General features: G+C 33.4%; 1 protein-coding gene across 1 annotated transcript in view; it reads left to right on the top strand.

The window, feature by feature from the left end:
* LOC149800337 (uncharacterized) overlaps nt 1-20,058 on the top strand; it is a 64,939-nt gene that overhangs the window by 39,154 nt on the left and 5,727 nt on the right. Inside the window, exons 13-24 of the mRNA XM_089958390.1 lie at nt 2,113-2,187; nt 2,552-2,565; nt 4,371-4,446; nt 4,873-4,898; nt 5,501-5,593; nt 6,535-6,642; nt 8,402-8,489; nt 8,936-8,961; nt 10,058-10,165; nt 11,180-11,381; nt 12,022-12,105; nt 12,946-13,035. Of these exons, the coding sequence (XP_089814516.1) occupies nt 2,113-2,187; nt 2,552-2,565; nt 4,371-4,446; nt 4,873-4,898; nt 5,501-5,593; nt 6,535-6,642; nt 8,402-8,489; nt 8,936-8,961; nt 10,058-10,165; nt 11,180-11,381; nt 12,022-12,105; nt 12,946-13,035 (990 nt within the window). The remainder of the gene's footprint in view (nt 1-2,112; nt 2,188-2,551; nt 2,566-4,370; nt 4,447-4,872; nt 4,899-5,500; nt 5,594-6,534; nt 6,643-8,401; nt 8,490-8,935; nt 8,962-10,057; nt 10,166-11,179; nt 11,382-12,021; nt 12,106-12,945; nt 13,036-20,058) is intronic.

The following is a 20,058-nucleotide window of genomic DNA, read 5'->3' on the forward strand; positions in this document are numbered from 1 at the left end:
AGGTAATGATATAGAAGTAGCTTGCTGGTATGTACAATACTATATAATACAACGTAAACTAGGTCAACTACAATGCAAAGTATCTAATCGTTAAATCTTTATAAATGTGAATAGCTTTAAGTAGTTTTCAGAAATTAAATTCAAAGATATAAGATCTGTGTTAACGACGAGCATTTCTAAGTTGATGACGTACGTCTAATCTCTAAGCGATAGATTTCTCTTTCCTACTCATACCACCTCATTTACTCACCCCACAAACATGAGGACGATTCTTCTTTACGCTAACTTCAGTCGTTATATGTACCTGTGTTTTAGTCAAAGGTTCTGTCCTTTTTATCGTTTACGAATAATAGAAGTAGTATCTTTTTCTTGTATCGCGCATACTTCATTTCCAGCTACAAAGGTTACTTACTCAGACAGTATACGTTGCAGAATTGAGCGTGTACCCGTAATACGTACAAACACATGGCCTGAACGAGTAGAGGATGGGTATCTAAGTGGTCAAGATGACAACTTGTGTACATTAACATTTCCGTATTAACATAGTTGTGAGTTAAACGATATGGGTATATTCCACATTTGCTCCGTCCCGGTCTGGCTGATTTTGTAATACCGTTTTAAATATGATACCATGATTTACAAATTCCGTCCAGAAATTAGAGGTATGGGCGATTGGTCAATCCATTGGTTTAAAATAGGCATATTATACTGTTCAATGCTTTCAGCTCGCATGTGTTGATGCCTCTGCCAGAAACATGAAATAGGTGTAGGTATTTAGTATTATCCTTATATGTACTTCGGTCAGTTTCGGTTGAGTTTTCTGTTTAGGTCAGTTTTGTCTGTTATTCATAACTAGTAATCGTAGGTTAACGCGACTGAGCAAATAAACGTATTTGTATCATTCATTACTCCTCTTTAGTTTTCTACTGAGATCAGTTTATTGCTGTACTGATTATATGTAATCATAGGTGCATACTACTGAGTATGCAACAAAGACCCATGTGTGTGTTAACTTTGTGGTGGTGATGCATTTATATCATTTCATTGGACCTTCTGCTCAAATCATATTTACTCTCAAATAATTAATATCAAAATGCAAAGACGAGTGACAAATGACGCCAATTTTCCATCTGTTAGTTAAAGTTAGATAATGCTAAAATATAACATTAGTAGTTTTCTGCTGCAAAAAAAAAAGAATGTTGATGTTGTTTATGAATGTGCTTTATTACTATGGAGACGTACATTTGAATTGGTGTTATTTTATTCAATTCTACCTCATGAATGCAGTTTCATTTTCTGTGTAAGTATTATTATGGGACATACTTTTAAATTCCGTTTGACTCTATATGCGTCCATGTAATTACTAATTCAATTTGTGAATGATTTTATCACACTGAGCTATTGGTTCTGTTGTCAGTCGACTGGGTCTATAGAAATCAATTAAAATAAATCTCAGAACATTCGATGGATTTACGCGAATAGATTCAACTTGCACATTGCTTCTCGTAATGGCTTATATATGCCATAGATCGTATGGTTCTGAGTTTCGCAATGTTGCTCACAAGCAAAAGTGTCTGAAATAGAGAACAGGTTGAAAGGTCACTTGGTAAACTCGTGCCATTTGCCAACAGGAAAGAATGGTAAATGAGTTCTTTATTGATCTGATAGGTGGGTTTTCTTGAAGTAATCAGACGCTGTGTGTTGTCTCTCTTATAAGGCCTACCTCATTTTGACGCGGCCACATCTGAAAAATGCTGGCAATTTTTCATCTGTAAGTTAAAGTTAGATAATGCCAGAAGATAATATTATTAATTTTCTGCTGCAAAGAAAATAATTTTCATGTTGTTTATGAATGTGCTTTATCAATATGGAAGCTTACATTTAAATTGATGTTAGTTTAGCCATATCTGTCTAATGAATGCACTTTCATTTTCTTTGCAAGTAGTATTATGGGACATACACTTTAAAGTAATGTATGGTTTAGGGTTAGAGTCGGAGTTTTATTACAAATTAGAAAACAGGAGGATGTAAACTCTCTCTCTCTCTCTATATATATATTATATATATATAATTAATCTGCGCATGATACATTTTTAGAGTCAACGTCTTTAATCAAGCATGGGTAACTCTTTTGGCCAGGAGACCATAATAAATGATATCGAGCAACAACAGGCTTTAGTCAAACGGGTAAGTATAAAATTAGATGAATTTGGATGTTGCAGATGTATGTTTTATCTTTTCTTATAAGATATGTACTCAATCACATTCTGAATACTTCATGATTCAGCCTAAATTATATCATTATTGAGATTTTGCTTTGTCTATCATTTTCCCATATGTCACAACCAAATAAATAATTTTATTGATATTTTGTTGACATTACATGTAGCTACTCTGCTCCATCAAATAGACTGAATTTATGTGCTTGAAATGTGCCTAGTTATCTCAAGTCTTGTTTAATATCAGTGTTATAATATATTGCAATCAGTTTAAGCCGTTGTTACGTACCGGTAATACTTTATTATTTGTATCGTTGCATACTGATCATCAGCCAGCTGGAGGATCGTAAGTAACGTATAATCGCACATATTTAATTAAAGATTCCTCGTTCATTGCCTTTCTATTGCGATGTATGATACGATGAGATAGTGAAATCAGATTTCGGAGATATCATAGTCGTGAAAACCCTGAAACTTTATCTGGCCATCCAAATCACGATGTATTAGTTTTAAGGGGATGATAATTGTCGTTGCTCAAGTATGAACATGCACTTGACACGTTACAGATAACGGTAAGACGCAGTTATAACTATTCTGGCGGATTTCACAGGAATGTGTGGAATTATATGATACCACGCGTCTGGCAGCACTTGGAAAACAGTTCACGGTAGAGATTTTTTAAGCTTCATGTAGGAATATGGGTGGACTATGGATATGTTCATCCATTATAAAATTTAGAAGTTGTCCCTAGAATTTGGGTAGAGGGGTGGGGTTCTTCTCTATAAATGTAAAATATTCCAACATTATGATACGATTAGGTATCTCCAACATGATGATAAGATAAAGTACACAGGATATGATGTGCTAACTGACTTAAGGGTCAACACATCTCAGATTGGGTCGGTATCAAACCTTTGATCATGACCTGAAGGCGTTCAGTTGTAGCCACGGCTGACATATTTATGTGGACAAGAACCCCACACACCATGAATGTAGGGAAAAATGAAATAAAACATAAATTAAGCTCTAACGATTCTCTGGATAAGTTAAGAATTATAGCTTTTCTATCCCACCATTATGACTATGTTGAAGTTATCTTGCAAATCCAATATATTAAGGATAGCCGATCCATCTGAGATGGTGACACAGGGACTGACCTGCCTTGCGACCCAAATTTCACCCTATGACATATATACACAAGTCACTCTAAACGGTAAAATGCGATCAGGTTTCTTGCTTACCTGTCTTGTACATAAATGTTATGCCTCATTATAACCTGTGGTTAATTCTTCGATTTACTATTGTCAGAAAAGAATTTATTATTGGGTTTTGTATACGCAAATGGGATACAAAAAGAAAACGATCGACCGGAACAATCTTATTACATACGATATTGACGATAAAAGATAGTATTCTTATTTCACAATATGGAATTTACAATAATATGTAGTACAGCACACACATGAGCGGTGCGAGATTCGCGCAATATCTATAACAAAATCGTACAGGCCATACATCCGAAAGCCTTTATTGTGGTTATTGCTTTTTTAAGCTAATGACGTCTAGTATTAATGTCTAAACAAGAATGTTTCTTCTTCTCTATTTCTATGCCTGTATGTTTAAGTCAATCAGTAAAAACAAAGAATATTATCTCATAGATATTAATTACAGTAAATCCTTCTTAACATTATATTAATTTATGGACCAAGACCTGGAGCAGCTATTAATTTTAGCTTTTCAATGGGTATACGTAAAGCAGATATATATCCAAATTATACTGCATCTTGAGAAAACATTCGTCTACTCACAAATGACAAAAGTTTGACTTTCGAAATATCACCAGAGGAAATTATTAGCTTTTATCTTGTCGATAGCATGTTTTATACTATTATGCATGACTGCGAGTTATATTATATGTTTCAATTGCTACATTTATCGACGTTTACTCCTCAGGAATACATATTCATTTATCAAAGCTGCTTTAATGTTTTGTTGATGTCCAAATGGGGATAGAAAAATAGTTGTATCACAGAAGTAGATAATTGGCGAATATTGAACTACCACGTGCGTCAATAGTACATCTTATATTGTCGGTATATATGTCATTCAGCTGTTTGTTTATTTACTATAATTTACATCACGCTTTTCTAGTACTGGCTATCCTTATTGGCCTTGGAGCCGAATGACAAGGAATTCCGGTGATGAGAGACAACCTGTAACTCAGCAGGTACTTACATCTAATTAAGGCGAAATTGGCTCTAATATTCTTATGATAATACTTATATATTACATTAGGAGAAAAATTCTTAACTAAAGAATTTGTCTTCCTTATTAAAGCTATCGTTTTAAAGATGAAGGCGTTATGTAACGAAATTAAGTGTGTCTATGATTATATGCACCATATCTATTTTCTTGTATTACATGAGTGAAATTGCATTTGTTCTGAGTCAATCATTAACTCCAGTGTCACTACTAAATATAATGTTTTTGATTTTATTCATGTACTCAATCTAATCCTCCATTAGGTGGCATTTTGTGGACTTAAATTTGCCTCGATATTCTAAGTTGTGTCTTGAGCATCATTATCGTATTATATTGTATTATGTCTTAACCGTAATGGCATGCAAGCATTGCTATATTCGTTTCGTTACAGAGCAATGATGAGATGCATGCAAAATTGTAAGTAAATTATTGTCGTTATTGTCTATTATTGTTACCTATTTAACGTCTTTACTTTTATTATCAAGAGTTTGGTAGTAACTGTATTTTTTAATCAGTTGCATTGCTTTTCACTACACTGAATACAAAGTGTAATTTCTGGCATATTGTTTTGTTAAAAGCCATATCATACACACATAAAACATAAAACAAAAAGAGACATATACTTACACAAATTGTAACCATCTAATCATGCAACAATATTTCCTTTTAATAAGTCTGGAAAGCGCATGATATTTACAACATGCCCACACTTATATGTATTCTGTTAGTCATGCAAGATAGGGTTCAATTGATGGTTTATAAGATATTATTTTATTTAGAGTTAAACGGATTTTTCCCAAAAAGTATATTATACAAAATAAATGTAAACACTGAATGAAAGTTGTGTGAACATACAGTGAAATCGCCCCATATATGATGAATGCTTGTGCAAATTATAATTAAGGATATCTTTACATTAAAAATATGAAGACAATTTATTTTTTAGAGCGGATCTAATTAAAGAATGACCATTAATTCCGAGAATTTCCCTATAATGAATTGCCTTATGCTTTACGTAGCTTTCAAGAACAAGACCTAACCGATGATGCTGCCACTGAAGAACGGATAAGAAAATTGAAAGCTGTGGAGTACGGAAAAGCTGAAAATCAAATGTTTGTATCGTCTTGTAAAGTATTACCATAATAATAATGGAAAAATATTTAATACATCAAGGGCACGGATTATTTTCGACTTTCGATTTTCATACATAATTAGAAAAGTCATTAATTCCCTCTGGTAGATAGGGTTGATTTGGTACCTAAAATAATCCGCTGGCTTCTCTATAAGACGTTCATTGACATTACTAAAAACGAATAATGTGTTGAGAAAAAGAATTATTGTTGTACCCAAAGGCGTTTTATGTGTGTGTGTGTGTGTGTGTGTGTGTGCGAGCGAGCGAGCGAGCGAGAGAGAGAGAGAGAGAGAGAGAGAACTTCAAACACTGCATCTCGTTTTGTAGTAGCAACAATTACTTTTTACTATGCTTTGTTCGAAGAAGACTTTGCACATTCATTGAAGTAATTGACTGTTGAAACTACTTCCCTTCCTTTTGCTTTGTTATGATGACCAATACAATTTAGATTATACATGCACATACACCTATCTTTTTGCTGGTTGGTATTGCAACGTTGTATGTAACCAAAAGCAGATGTTAAAATAATTAAATGAGATCATAACAACTATTGGATATATATGGTAGGTGTAAATGTGATATTTCATTGCAATTTGAAATATGTACATAAACTTTCTAAATGCTATGAATCAGTACTATTGGAGCAAGAGAGAGAGAGAGAGCGAGAGAGAGAGAGAGAGAGAGAGAGAGAGAGAGAGAATAAATAGTCAGATTTGCAATTATCCATTAAAAAGAAGTCAGCTTGATGGTATAAATCATTGTATAATCTAATTTTATTGTTAGTGGTTATATCTTGTTAATGTTTGATATTATCATTTAACAGCAAAAACAATATGCACAAAATATGTATTTAAAGCTGCTTGAAAATTGAACAATATCTCAGGAAATAAGTTTTTAATCATATGTTTTCCTTAATGACAGGACAATCAGCAGCCAAGATAAGATAATAGCACAGCTCCGTTCCCGAATTTCAGCTTTAGAACAAGAAGTAGAAGTAATAAAGAAGAAAAGGCAGTGTTCTCCCACTCGGTTGTGTAAAATGATAAAGTTGTAAAATATGACAAGTTTTTTTTATTCAAGTCGATTTACAAATATAATTTAAGTGAATTAGATTCAATAGTGTTTTGAAGATATCGCTGATGAAATTTGAAGTATTTCGTAGTTTGCAAAGTGTAAATATGTGAATGAGCGAGATTAATAGCGTTTCGTGATTTTGATATACATTAATAAGTTGATGTATATATAACCTCTACAAATTTGCCAAATCTTTCAGAAATGGTTTCTCTGAGGAAAAAAGGAAGATAAGTCAAAACACAACAAAGCACGGTGGATTTTAGAGAAGCTAACAAAGCTCTTTTAAGATTTATCGATCTGTTTTTTTAGGCGGACGACATAAGCAAAATTCATTCAAAACAACACAAATTTCAACAAAACATATTTGCACACTGTTTGTAATGGCTAAACTAAGATTACAGACTGTGAAAATCATTTACAAAGGAAAGAAAACAAAACAAAGCGAAACGGTATATTTTGTTCTGCTTCGTTTGGATGTATTGGTTTTCGATTCTGTGGGTTCATTTTCATCATTCCAAAGCAGTATGTGAATAGATATTGTGCTTAGGTTTCAGTGTTTGTAACTATTATTTGCTTGCGTGATGAGTAGCGATTAACCATTATGCCAAGACTAAAGACTTGTCAACGTTATAACAATGCTTTACAACTATATGACTTGACTCTAAATGGATGTAGATCGTGGTAAAAAACGAAATATTAAATTCCTAATATAAATGTTGCGTAACATCTATGTACAGTATAACCGAATAGGTGTATTCAACCGTGCGGTATTGTACCTCTGCCACTAGCCATAAATATGCATGTTTGTTCTGCCCATACAACCTATTGTAATATACGTTTTAAAGTAATATTTCAACATATCCATGGAGAAGGTTGAGATGTCATGGTATGTGCCATTATATTAATGTCATAGGTATGTATCAGTTCTTTTATTCCAAAACATGTTTTCTTTAATGCTTAGTTTCAACTGCTTATATTAGGAACAGCAATAACTCTCAGGTTATAATATTGAATATTACAACGGAATGTGGTACAGCAGAAAACGCATCAACAGAGCAAGATTCACCTACTATCTAGGACAATATCCAACAGGCCATAAATCAGAAGGCCTTTGAGTATGTTGTCTATTTAAGCTCATGAACTCTAGTATATAAATGAAATCTATCAATATCAAAACAAAAATGTTTCTTCTTTCTGTGCGTGTTTGTTTAAGTCAATTAGATAATCAAAAACACAATCCCGTAGAGATTAATTGCAAGCATACTTTCTGTAGATTCCGTTTATTTATGGACCAACAAATACGTTATAAAATACCTATCGCAAGTATATTGTACCTTGATAAAACTTTCGTCTACTCCCGAATGACAATATATGACTTTCGAATTATCAGACAACAATGGGGCCGAATTGCTAACTTTAATCTTGTCGACAGCATGCCGAACAACAGACTGTATTAATGTGAATTATAGTCTATGTCTGAATTGCTACAGTTACACAAGTTTCCTGCGCAATAATACATATAAATGTATAAATGCTACTTTGACATATTATAATGTCCAAATGGGGATAGAGATATAATTGTATCACAGAAATAGATGGTATAAGGATGTTGACCAAACTCATGCGGCAAATAGTATGTCTTATATTTTCGCTCTACATATCATTGTCTTGGTTCAGTTGTTTATTTATTGTAATTTATATAACTATTTCCTAGCACGGGCTTCATTGCGGCAATCAGTGATTGGGTGTCTGTTCTAAAGCCATGGAACTCTGGCGATGAAAGACAAACTTTAACCCAGCAGGTAATTATACATAATGTAGACGCAATTTGCTCTAATTTTGCTGATGTCAATAGTGATATAATTATTTAAAAGAAACGTTTCCATTTGAAGACCTAATATAATTATTTGCATAATATTTTCGGCATCTGTTAATGATATCTTATTAAAAGAGAATGCGTTCTATAACGAAATTAATTGTATATACGATCCCATGCAACATACCTATTAGCTTATCAAGCATTTTCAAAGTTGTATTGTCCAGCGTCTACCTTTTACTCCAGTGCCAGTACTAAATATACATTTTTGAATTTATTCATGTAATCAATTGAATGCGTCAGTAGATTGCATTCAGGGGACTAATTCTCCTCCACATTTTAAATCGTTCTTTACACATCACTATCATATCTATTGTGTTATGCCTTAATTCGTGATTGCATACAGGCATTGCTATATTTGTATTGTTACAGAGTGATGATGAGATGCCTTTAAACTTGTAAGTAGATTATTGTCGTTACCGTTCATGAACCTCTTTCTTTTATTATCAAGAGCCAGCCGTAATTATATTGCTTATTGTTAATGGTATATAATACCCACATGAAACAATGAGAAATGCACGACTGTTGCAGTTAGACAGAATGTTATGGATGCATATCGTATGAATGAATCCTTCTTGAATAAACGTTCAGAGGAACAAACAAAAAACGGAAAATGTGAAATCTAAAAATAAGAGAAAACAACAAAAATCTTGTGAAAATGTTTCAACAATCTTTGGATAAATCATAATGACATAATCGATGACTTGTTTGTTTGAAATCACTATAAGTCAAAATTAACGTTCCAGTCCAAGAATTGCGCAGATGAACACTTTATTTTCCAGTGAATATTTGTTTGAATAAATAATTACATCTAAATGAAAATAATGAACATTTCAGTAAGGCATATTCTGCCTCAAAAGTTAATATAATAAAGAATAATTTCTCAAGTAAACAACATTATATGATAACTAAGACAAAATGAAGAACCAGGATGAATGTCACATGTTCATTTCTAAAAACCTCTATGTTATCAACAAGATAACATCTGTTACTGAAATTATAATAAAGAACATGGTAAACATCAGCTGCAGCAGGTTTATCCATGGGAAATGCAAATGTCTTAGACTCATGCACAAATAAACATATTTACCTACCATTAATAGTACTCCTGATACTTAACCCCACTTATAGTGAAATATTAACAATGTATTATTTGTTAACAAAAATAAAGGCACTGGCAAGGTATACAATGAACTTGATTTTGGCCAAGATAAAGTCCAAATAGAATTATACATAACATGTAACCATGCAAACAACAGCAAATTAAATAAACATATCAGATTAAGATCTGTAACGATGAATTTGAAGCAATCTACTTGATGGTATGAAATATGGATAAATATAGTTGTATTGGATGTCATTATATCTTGTTATTGTTTGATATTATCATTTAGCAACAAATGCTTGCATCCGATATTTCTTAAAAGTCGCTTTAAATTAAACAATAGCACGGGGAATTAATGTTTTATACCTATACCGTTTTGTCCATGACAGGACAACGAATGGACAAGAGGAGATGATAGCGCAGCTCAATTTCAAAATCTCTTCATTAGAGCACCAACTCGAAGAGGTGAAGAACGAAAAGCAGATGCTTCTCACTAGGTTGTGTAAATGATTTAGTTTCATAAAAACGTTTTGTATTTATTTCGACTTTGAAAGATTAAGTCAATCTATTAGATTGATCAATATCTTGTTGATTATCGCTTATGATCTTTTAAAGTATTTAGTATTTTGCAAAGTGTAAATATTTGAATCAGACTAATAGCATTTCAAAAATTGATATCCATTAATAAGTTGATATTGTTTAAATTCACATTGGTATCTACAAAATGTATGCCTTGATATAATACACTTCCATATATAAACATATACGCATTGTGACATGTCCAAACATAGTTCCATTACTCATTTGGCGAAATATACCTGATTTATTGTATCAGGATTATTTTAAATAAGAATTATGCCAGATATTTTATACATTAAGGAAAGTGTATGTGCTTGAGTGAACGATTTACTCGTATTATCGATCAGTAAAATTGAGTATCAATTTAGGAACGACCTTAGGTTCCTAATAATTGAAACAAGAATTGTGTTGAGCTTAAATTGTCTGATACTTTTTCAGTTCCTTTCACTTGCATTTAGAAAAGGTCTATTTTTACAATATAGAAGAGGCAAACGCTGTTATTTATTATATAATACAAATAACGATAAATACTTGCTCTAATTCCATTGACTATCCTGCAGAGATATTATGAGTAATGTCCTGAAGCTGACATAACGCTTAGTTGATTTATGCGCAGTTATGTCTTATAGCAAACGTTCATTTATCGCACTGAACATGTATATGCATTCTATTTTGGTACTGAAGAAACAAACATGCATGATACGTGTTTGCTGATGGTCCAAAACAATCAAGTTTAATTTTCGCATATACTATGCTTTATTTTCGATTCATTTTATTCTGTCTATTCCTGAGATCATTGTTGCACATAACTAGTTAGAAAACATGTACATAATAAGTGTTTAAGGAAAACTCGACTGAATGAATAAAATAATGACCTGGAAGCATTTCTAATTATAATCTTATTCTGAAACACAACTCTTTTCATCCCCCAGGCTCAGTCAGGTAAGTTCAATGCAACTTACGCAAGGCAATCCTAACATCGCGGATCTCAGTGACCCCAATCGTCCGGACAAAGTAGCAGAACAGTTTTCTGAACTTTACGACAACCGATGGACAGATAGTTTCCAAGTGTTATATGAAGATCAAGGCCAAAAAGAGGAGGCAGCTATTACCATTTTGCTGGATATAATTTTGGTAAATTGTAAATGTTATCTCTCTGTTTCTCACTATCTTTAATATATATATATATATATATATATATATATATATATATATATATATATATATATATATATATATATATATATATATATGTGTGTGTGTGTGTGTGTGTGTGTGTGTGTTCGCTTTTCGTGACGTGTTTGAAATTGTAAGAAGAGACAAGTCAAATTTTGAGAGAAACAAAACAAGAGTTAGCAAATCCTATTTGCTATTCTTGCTCTCATGACTTTTGTAAGGAATATGTTATGAAAATGACGAATAGATGTCATTCTTTAGATTTCGAAGTGAAATAGATTCCAGTCTTGATGCAGCTGATAAAAATTTAAAATTATTAATATGTTACATATATGATACATTTACATATTTTGATCAATTTGACATTCCTCGCTCTGAATGAAAGACGCAAACGACAGGTGTTTTATTTGGTATTACATTTGGACATTAAAGTGTAGTTAATACTACGGAATAGAAGCTGTCAACAAAAAATGTTCTCTCCTACAACGTAAATTGTGTTAAATTATGCATTTAAATAATACCTTGAGAGTAGACAATTACGTGAAACGCTGAATAACATTGCAGCTAATTCTTTAGGCATATTTGTCTTCATTTGCAGAGAGTGTATGAAGTATGTAGAAATCACGCCGAAAACCAAAATAGCCAGATAATTGAGTCTATGTGTATGTTTACTGGAGTGGAGGTACGTAGATGTTATGGAATCGAGACAAATATATTCGCCTCATTCATACATTGCTTCATATGTTCAAGGTATTCCAAATCATGGAAAAACGTGTACAGCTTTTTGAAAATGCTTTTCAATAGAAAGGCAAAATAAGCGAGACTTGAAATGCAATTTCGTGCATACAGATGGTATATCTATTGAAATAAAATCATGAGAACATTATATTGCAGTGACTGCGCAGGGGCTTGAGACGCCCGGGGGCAATGATCTTTAGTGGCTCCTCTACCATGGTGGATTTCGGTAATATTCGTTTGTGGCGCCCCTACTTTGCCACAGAGGAAATAAATTTTGTTAGCTGCCAACTTTTCACTCCTTGTAATAAAGTTTTATGTGAATGTGTAATAATAATAAAAAAGTTCTAGATGGTACCACCTTCACGTGTAGACGAACTCCCAAACCAACCTTCAAGACCGTACTGTAATGTTTTCCTGTTAACAGTTTTGTTCAGTTTAAAAGCTCGGCAGTACAAATAAGAATTAATACACTGAAAGACAAAATGTATCTTGGGAATATTCGTGTTTACTTAACAAGATTACTTAAGTCTCCAATGTTTGTAGATGCAGCAATGTGGCTAAAATTTCAAGATGTAAAACTATGCTATTGTATTCAACTTTTAAATCTAATATTTAACACGCTGTAAGCGGTAAATATATAAGACTTGTAATTTAAGAGTGACAAAATCAACATTACTGTGATAATACCATTATATTGAAGCTTCGTTGTTCATTGATATTGTTATTTATTTCAAATAGTTGCACACAAACTTCGTTCTATTTACTCTTGGTTTAACAATGTTAGGTCGGAGAATCGATCATTCGGGAGTCCATGCATAATCTCCACAACTTCAGAGCCAAACATTTTTCTTATTCCATGACAGACATTGGAAAGGTAAGTAGGAAGTAGTACACAAGTTTTCACTTCATATGCAATCTATTAAACAAGATGCTATTCTAATCTTCAGCGAGTAAATCATGTACAGGAAATCATACAGCAGTAGATATAAACATAACACATGTAAAACATGTTGTCCCGTAAATGTATTGCTTATGCAATGTATAAATACGAACCAAAATACTTTTAGTCATTTAATAATTATTATCAGAAGTATTAAATGAAATTTGGAATCGGCTTGCATATTTTCATTTCTAGAAGGTTAGTATAGTGGTGCATTTAAAAGTCAATCGGAACCGCCATGGTAAAGGTCGAAATAATTATAGAACTAAACGGTAATTTATCAAGGGAATCATTTTGGTTGATAGGTAAATAATAACAGTGTAAGAAGTGATTGACCTCGATGGCAGGTTATATTGTAAGTGTTATCATTAGTTGACCTCAATGGAGACAAGTTGCAAAGTTTATCACGTTTTATGTTTGAATCCCTTATATGGGTATACGGGGAATCATATTTGAATTTGCTGGAAAAGTTATAGAATTCAGCAGGATATGTAATGTTACAATTTACAGACACACATGTACATAAACACACATACTATCCAGCACCCAATATTATAATTACAGTCCACACATCTCTACTAACTAAAGATAATTTTAGGGGTGTTAATACACGCGTCATCTTTACAAGACATACAAAGATACAGTAACACAAAAGGGTATAGGACATAAATAGAAACAGCCTCGCAGACAAGCAAAGGGAATGAATCTAGGCAGAACATATCCTCACACAAATATTATAAGTGTGAACTAATTTATGGGGGTGGCTTCTCTACCGGAAAGGTCGTTTCCAGTTTGAAGCAACATATGTGTCTTATGCTTCACGAAGGCAACTGTAGGATCGTCTCTTTTAACAAGTACGTGTTGATAAAATTTTCCCCTGGCATCAAAAAACAAAGATGCATCTTTAACAGTATGCAATCATAAAATTATCGTCCCTCTCATCTTCTAAACTTTTGTCATCGATGTCGAGCGACTCCATGATATATAAGACACATATTTGTCTGTTTTTAAATTTACTGGAGAAATGTTGTCTATAATATAGTTCTATCACCACGTTTACCATGAAGAATATAGCATTGCATCCAAGATATCTTTTTTATTAATACTGACTCCATAGAACGCTATACTCGTGCACAAACATCAACTAGAGTCAGTCGTTCAGTTCGTCAGGTAGCGAAAAGACTTGTATAATCGATCGTGTTGGTGTATGTCTTGCATGGAAACGAGAGCGGTGTTTCAACATATAATATCAAACAAAACCGGGATAAATAGTAATGGCCATCGTTTGGCCTTTGGAAAAATCCATTTCAAGATCATATGAAACTCTATGGTACTCGATCTGTGTTCTTCGGAGAGTTTTATCCAGTTTCGCATCCAAACTAGCCCAATATAGCGGAAGAACTTCGCACGGTGTACGTGGTATTGGTTGGTTATATAGTTTTACTCGTAAAAGCCAGTCAGTTTTGCCTCACAGTTCTTTGACATTCTCGCTCGGGATATCGATGCCAAAGGTGTTTTAAGCTGCGTAGATATTCAGGACTTGAGCAGGATGACTGACTTATATAATAGTTACATCCCAATTACTGTCTCTAAGAATCTCCTGTGTCTCTTGACATTTTAATAGGGATGGGATTGACCAAATCACCCATGAGTGATATAGAAATGGTTCATAATTCCCCATAATACAATCAGACTGGGGTTTATTAGACCCAAGAAATGTATTGCTTTCAATACATGACCGTGACCATGACCTCTTAGAAATAAGAGCATTTTGAATAGGTCTGTCTTGATACTGTTTCTTATTTTTCCATGTGTAGCAATCAAAAATAACGTGTCCTTTGTTCTTATAATTGGTACACATAGGACGAGATAGGGACTTCTGATCATTCGTATGGGAAACTTGAGTTTTAAAAGTTGTGCAAGATTTAGAAATTACAAAGGGCTTGTATTAGGCTGTAATACATTTTTTTACCAGAAGTCTGCTGAGTGGAAGACTTGCTTACAAAATAAATTTTATGAGCTAAGGAATACTCGTCAGCTCTCCGAGCATCATATTCCAAGGTCCCTATCTTATGCTCATCAAGATGAATTTGAATGTCACTATTGACACAGTTCTTGAACTCTTCAAGTACTACGAGTTGTCCGAAATTTTCGTAATGTTGATAAACTTTCTTTGCTAAGCACCATCTATAAAATAACTGCTCTTTTTCTCTAGCAAATTCAACATGAGTTTGTTGTGCAGCTTCTTTTTTATTGTTCCTGAATTTTTGCAGATAAGCCTCAAGGACCAATTCATAACCCTTTAAGATGCATTCCAAAACCAGATGATAGTCGGCACTTTGCTGTACTGACATGGATGCATATCTATCTCGGGGTTTGTCTAAAAGCGCACATTGTAATAACTGAGTCCAGTGCTTTCTTGGTCATTTCAAATTTTTAGCAATTTCTCAAAATAAGAAAATATGTTTCTGTTTTGCCTTTTCTCTAAAAGTGAGCACTAACCTAATATTCTTAGGAACATCACAAATTTAATTGCATCTAAAGTTGGAATGTGTATTTCCAGCCAGCTCTAATTCTCTTAATCTGAACTGATATTCCCCTTCTTTCTTCTCTCTTTGCATTTGCACCTGTCTGTCTCTTTCTTCAATTGCAACTGCACTTATTTCGCTTCTTTCTGTATTTGCATGTATTTTTCAGTAACTGCATTTATTTTTTCTGTAACCGCCATTGCCTTTTTTTTATCTCCTATTGTAACTCCATCTGTATCTGTTTCTCCTCTGTTTCTTTGTGAAATTTAAGCCTTCTTAACTCTAATTCCATCTTGTATTTTAATTTTAATTCTTTTACTTTTATTTAAGAGTCTGATACAGACTTACCTCTTGAAATCAAAGCACTTTTATCCAAAATATTATTTTCCACCAAATACTGGACCAAAATATTTTGTATTCCTTGCTTCGTTAAAGAAGCTTTTGCCTGAGAAAGATAGTAATTTCTGGCAAGTTGAAGCAACTCTTTTTTTAAACCGTCCAACTGCTCCTGCGTAGGATTTGAAAGATAGATCTTCACTTTTGATGACATTGTAAAAAAGCCTGTTGATTTCACTCAGTATTTCTAAAATGTGAAATAATTCTTGGTATTTTGAATTCCGAACCTGGGGAAATTAAATTTCAAAAGAATGTTTTCTGAAATATTTTAGCTCTTAAAATAAGTAACAGAAAAGAGTAAAAACAGCAAGCTTTGTAAAATTTAACAAATAATTTATTTCATTAGAACACAAGGTAAAAACAAGTCCTAGCAATAAAACGTTCTACGTGAATGACAGTTCAAATCCCTATTCAAGGCAATGACGTCTATAGTAGCGTTGTACTGAAGTGTCAACAGTCACTTGTTGAATCACATAAAATATTAGATTCCAGTGAATGTTTTTGTTCAACAATTATCTCAGAGCACTTCTGTATTTCCAGGGAAAATAATAACTTGAATTCAATAAATCCAGCCCAAATACAATATAACACAACTTACAGTGCTTGGTGTTAAAGCACGACTGACTAAATTCTGACAGTCTGAAGATAATATAGTCCTCTGTGTGACCTCAGGTCACAAATTAGCATTTTCTAAAATCAGCCATTATCTAATGGAAAAATAACGTTCTTGCATGACATAATGAGTCTTGTTTTTCAAAAACATAATAGCCTATAAAATTTCTTTTGGAATCTCAAAACTCCTGACCAATATCAACATATTTACTTGAATAATAATTTGGTCAATATGTTTATATACAATAGAGAATAATGAGACTATATGTAGTTGTTTAATTAAATGAACAAAACAATCAATCTAGTCAAACAGAACTGAAGTCAAATTTGGTCAAGGTCAAGTCCAGCATACAATGTTAAATTACAATAACATGTAATGGAGTAAAATTATTTTAAAAATATCACACAAATTTACATATACATAATACTATCCAACACTTGCAACGGATTTGTTTCTTTGACAAGTAAAAAATAATAAATAATAGGCACCAAGAATGATGGTGTGAGTAATATAGTTTCTTGAAATACCCTGAGAGTGATGTAAATAATGCTAGCAGCAGGATGGCGTCCTTCTCATAGAAACCAATGTTCTCGTTTTCTCGTGACATGCCATAGACGATGACGATAAGTGTTTAAATAATTCAATAATGATCAAATCGTGTTTGAGAGGACTGCTTTCAGCAAACAAAATGGATTCGTATCGACTTTCGTGTGTAATCCAACTGCCACTCTTTATAACACCACAACATACTCTGAGGATGACGGTAGAGCAATTTGATTTATGTTGGATAGAACGTTTGACAACAGTTGCGATTTTGCTAGTAACTGACCAAGATTAAATGTATATTACGGGTTTTCATGTCTTGCACAAGTTCAGAGCAACCTTGGACGTTGCGCCAAATAATACCCGCCACAGTTCAGCATAACTTAGCAAACAAAACGTCTTCCTTGATTCTTTATGATGTGACCCAAATTGATACCTACCTTAGATATTTATTGTTTTTCATAAGGTATACTTGTCTCTTAGTCTGAAACCTAAAAGGACATCCGCTAGTTTCTTGTTTGAATTTTAGAAGTTCTTTGACACAGCATGAGAAACAAATTCCTGGATAATGATCACCGTTTTCTTCGGTGTTGTTGTAGAGGGTTGGGCAATGGTGTGGTAAACCAGGATGGTACAAAGTCGTTGGGGGTAACAGTTTGCATATGTGGAAGCGCTTGTTTTGACAAATATGTTTCACGTCAATGTGTTCTATACACATTTAAATTGATTGTATTTGCACACCCGTGTATTCAAAGGTTCTGTGGTCACCTCGTCGTACTCTTGCTTCAAAAATGTGCCCAAAATCGGAATCGGTTTCGAATCTGCGATCGTTTTCTTTTTTCCACATGCAAGCACTTGGTATCGTTGACTGTCTAAACTCTGGCGTTGTTTGCCAGTTCAATTCGTCCAATAAGAACAACGAGAAAGAACATTCAAGTCTCGTTAAGGTAAACAAATCGGGCATCAGCAAAATAAGCGAAATAAACATCCCATGATTGTCTTTGACCAGTTGGGCGTTTTGTAAATACATTAAATCCACAGAAATGTTTCCAATTTTCTTTTCAAGACCATTCCTACATTAGTGTATGTATCCATATGTCTTTATGTTCGGACAAGTGATGTAGCCAGCGAAAAGATTTGGAGAAGAATCGGCGGATAACCAACTTATATTACTGAGTGATAGCTAATATGTTCTCGGAAATGAACTTCTATCGGAAGATAATCCTCATACATTTGTAATGATGGAAGCGTCCTTCGAGGGAGCGATATCTCTGCGACCAAGAAATAGTGTTTGAACTTTTCCACAACATTGTAGCAAAATTTCCAAAGAAGATAGGCAATATTGCAATATGTTTTCATGAAAGACAGAGTTTCGGATAAGCGAAGGTGATACCAGGGGTAGAGTGTTTCACGGTCTTCTTACTGAGGGATCGCAATAGCGTAGCAACCTGGAAAATATACGAGCACAACGTTTTGGTTACATTTGGTATTGAAAAGTTGTTGCAAATAACTTTTTTGCCATCTCAGTCACTCCAAACATTTTAAGCATTCTACTCAAAGGCATATATGTAAAAAAACTCATGCAATATTTAAACTATATGTGACCAATTTTCGTGTAAATGAGTTTATCTTCGTGCATGGTGACTCTTGTACATTCAGTGTCTTGTGTTGAATAATAATTTAAAACAAATTGTACGTAGTATCCTGAGAAATTGTGAGCCTGGGCTACAACATATCACTGTCATTTTCCGTAACGATGCATTTTATTTATTGTCACCAAAATGTATTGGTAGGGTCTTCAATCTATTCGACAAGTTCAGTAAGAGCGTTGAGTTCGCTCGCGAAAGAGATATTCTAGTCCTCCTGGAATATTGCTACGATTTGTACAATGAAATGGTATGCATATTTGAGTTAATTATAACGGATTTAATATATATTTATTTCAATTTAATTGTTTGTCAGTTTTAATTTTTTTTAATTTTATTACATGCTATTTTAATTTAAATTTATTCACTAGAGACGTTACTTTCTCCAGGAAATAGTTTGAGCTTGACTGTTCGTTTTGTAAAGAACCAAGTGCTGATCAAGATCAAAATTAGTAGCAACCACGTAAATAAGTTCTATTTTTATTTTAAAATGGCTGGTTGTTGCCGAGGTCATGATAGGACTACGTGTTTAAGATATAATGTTTTGTACATTTTTGTTTCTTAGAGTAACAGTACTGGTTTTCGTCAGGGCCACACCGGGTGTACGTGACCTTTAGAAATTACCTAATTTCTACGAGGTTCTAGAACATGATCACGTGACCCCTTTTTGTGCTTTGGAAGACGATATAACCTTTGTTTTGGAGAATTATTCCAAGAAGACGCTGGGCTTTTTCTTACACCGGAAGTTGTAAGTTGAACTTTTGAAGTTATTTCAAATTACTTGGATTGGAGATATTTCAAATTACTTGGATTAAAAAGGATTAATTCTGTTATTTTCCTGGAAAATACGTGTGCTCATATGAAATTTCTGAGCAAAGACAGCTCTTATACAAATTTGTTTGGATTTCCAAAACCGGAGTGATAATTCTTGTTTCTGAAAGGAACTGTAGACTTCAACACTATATGATACATCATACGTCATCATCTTCCATCTTGGATTCGTCGTCGGGACTCAAACTTAAAATCATTGAACATTTTGTTATTGGGACTTCAAAAGTTTTATTCATGGATTATTTTTGGATTATTTTGGATTTGATTCTCAAAACCGTAAGTTCATATTTTTTTCTTCATTTTTACAGAATTTTCCAGGGAAATAGATTATTACATTTTGTTCAAAGCTTGTTGTTTTTACTCTTTCTTGTGTTACTGTTTATTCGAGCCTAAACAAGTA

Source organism: Sinohyriopsis cumingii, chromosome 5, assembly GCF_028554795.1.
Source record: "Sinohyriopsis cumingii isolate HCF-2022 chromosome 5, ASM2855479v2, whole genome shotgun sequence".
Taxonomy (NCBI): domain Eukaryota; kingdom Metazoa; phylum Mollusca; class Bivalvia; order Unionida; family Unionidae; genus Sinohyriopsis; species Sinohyriopsis cumingii.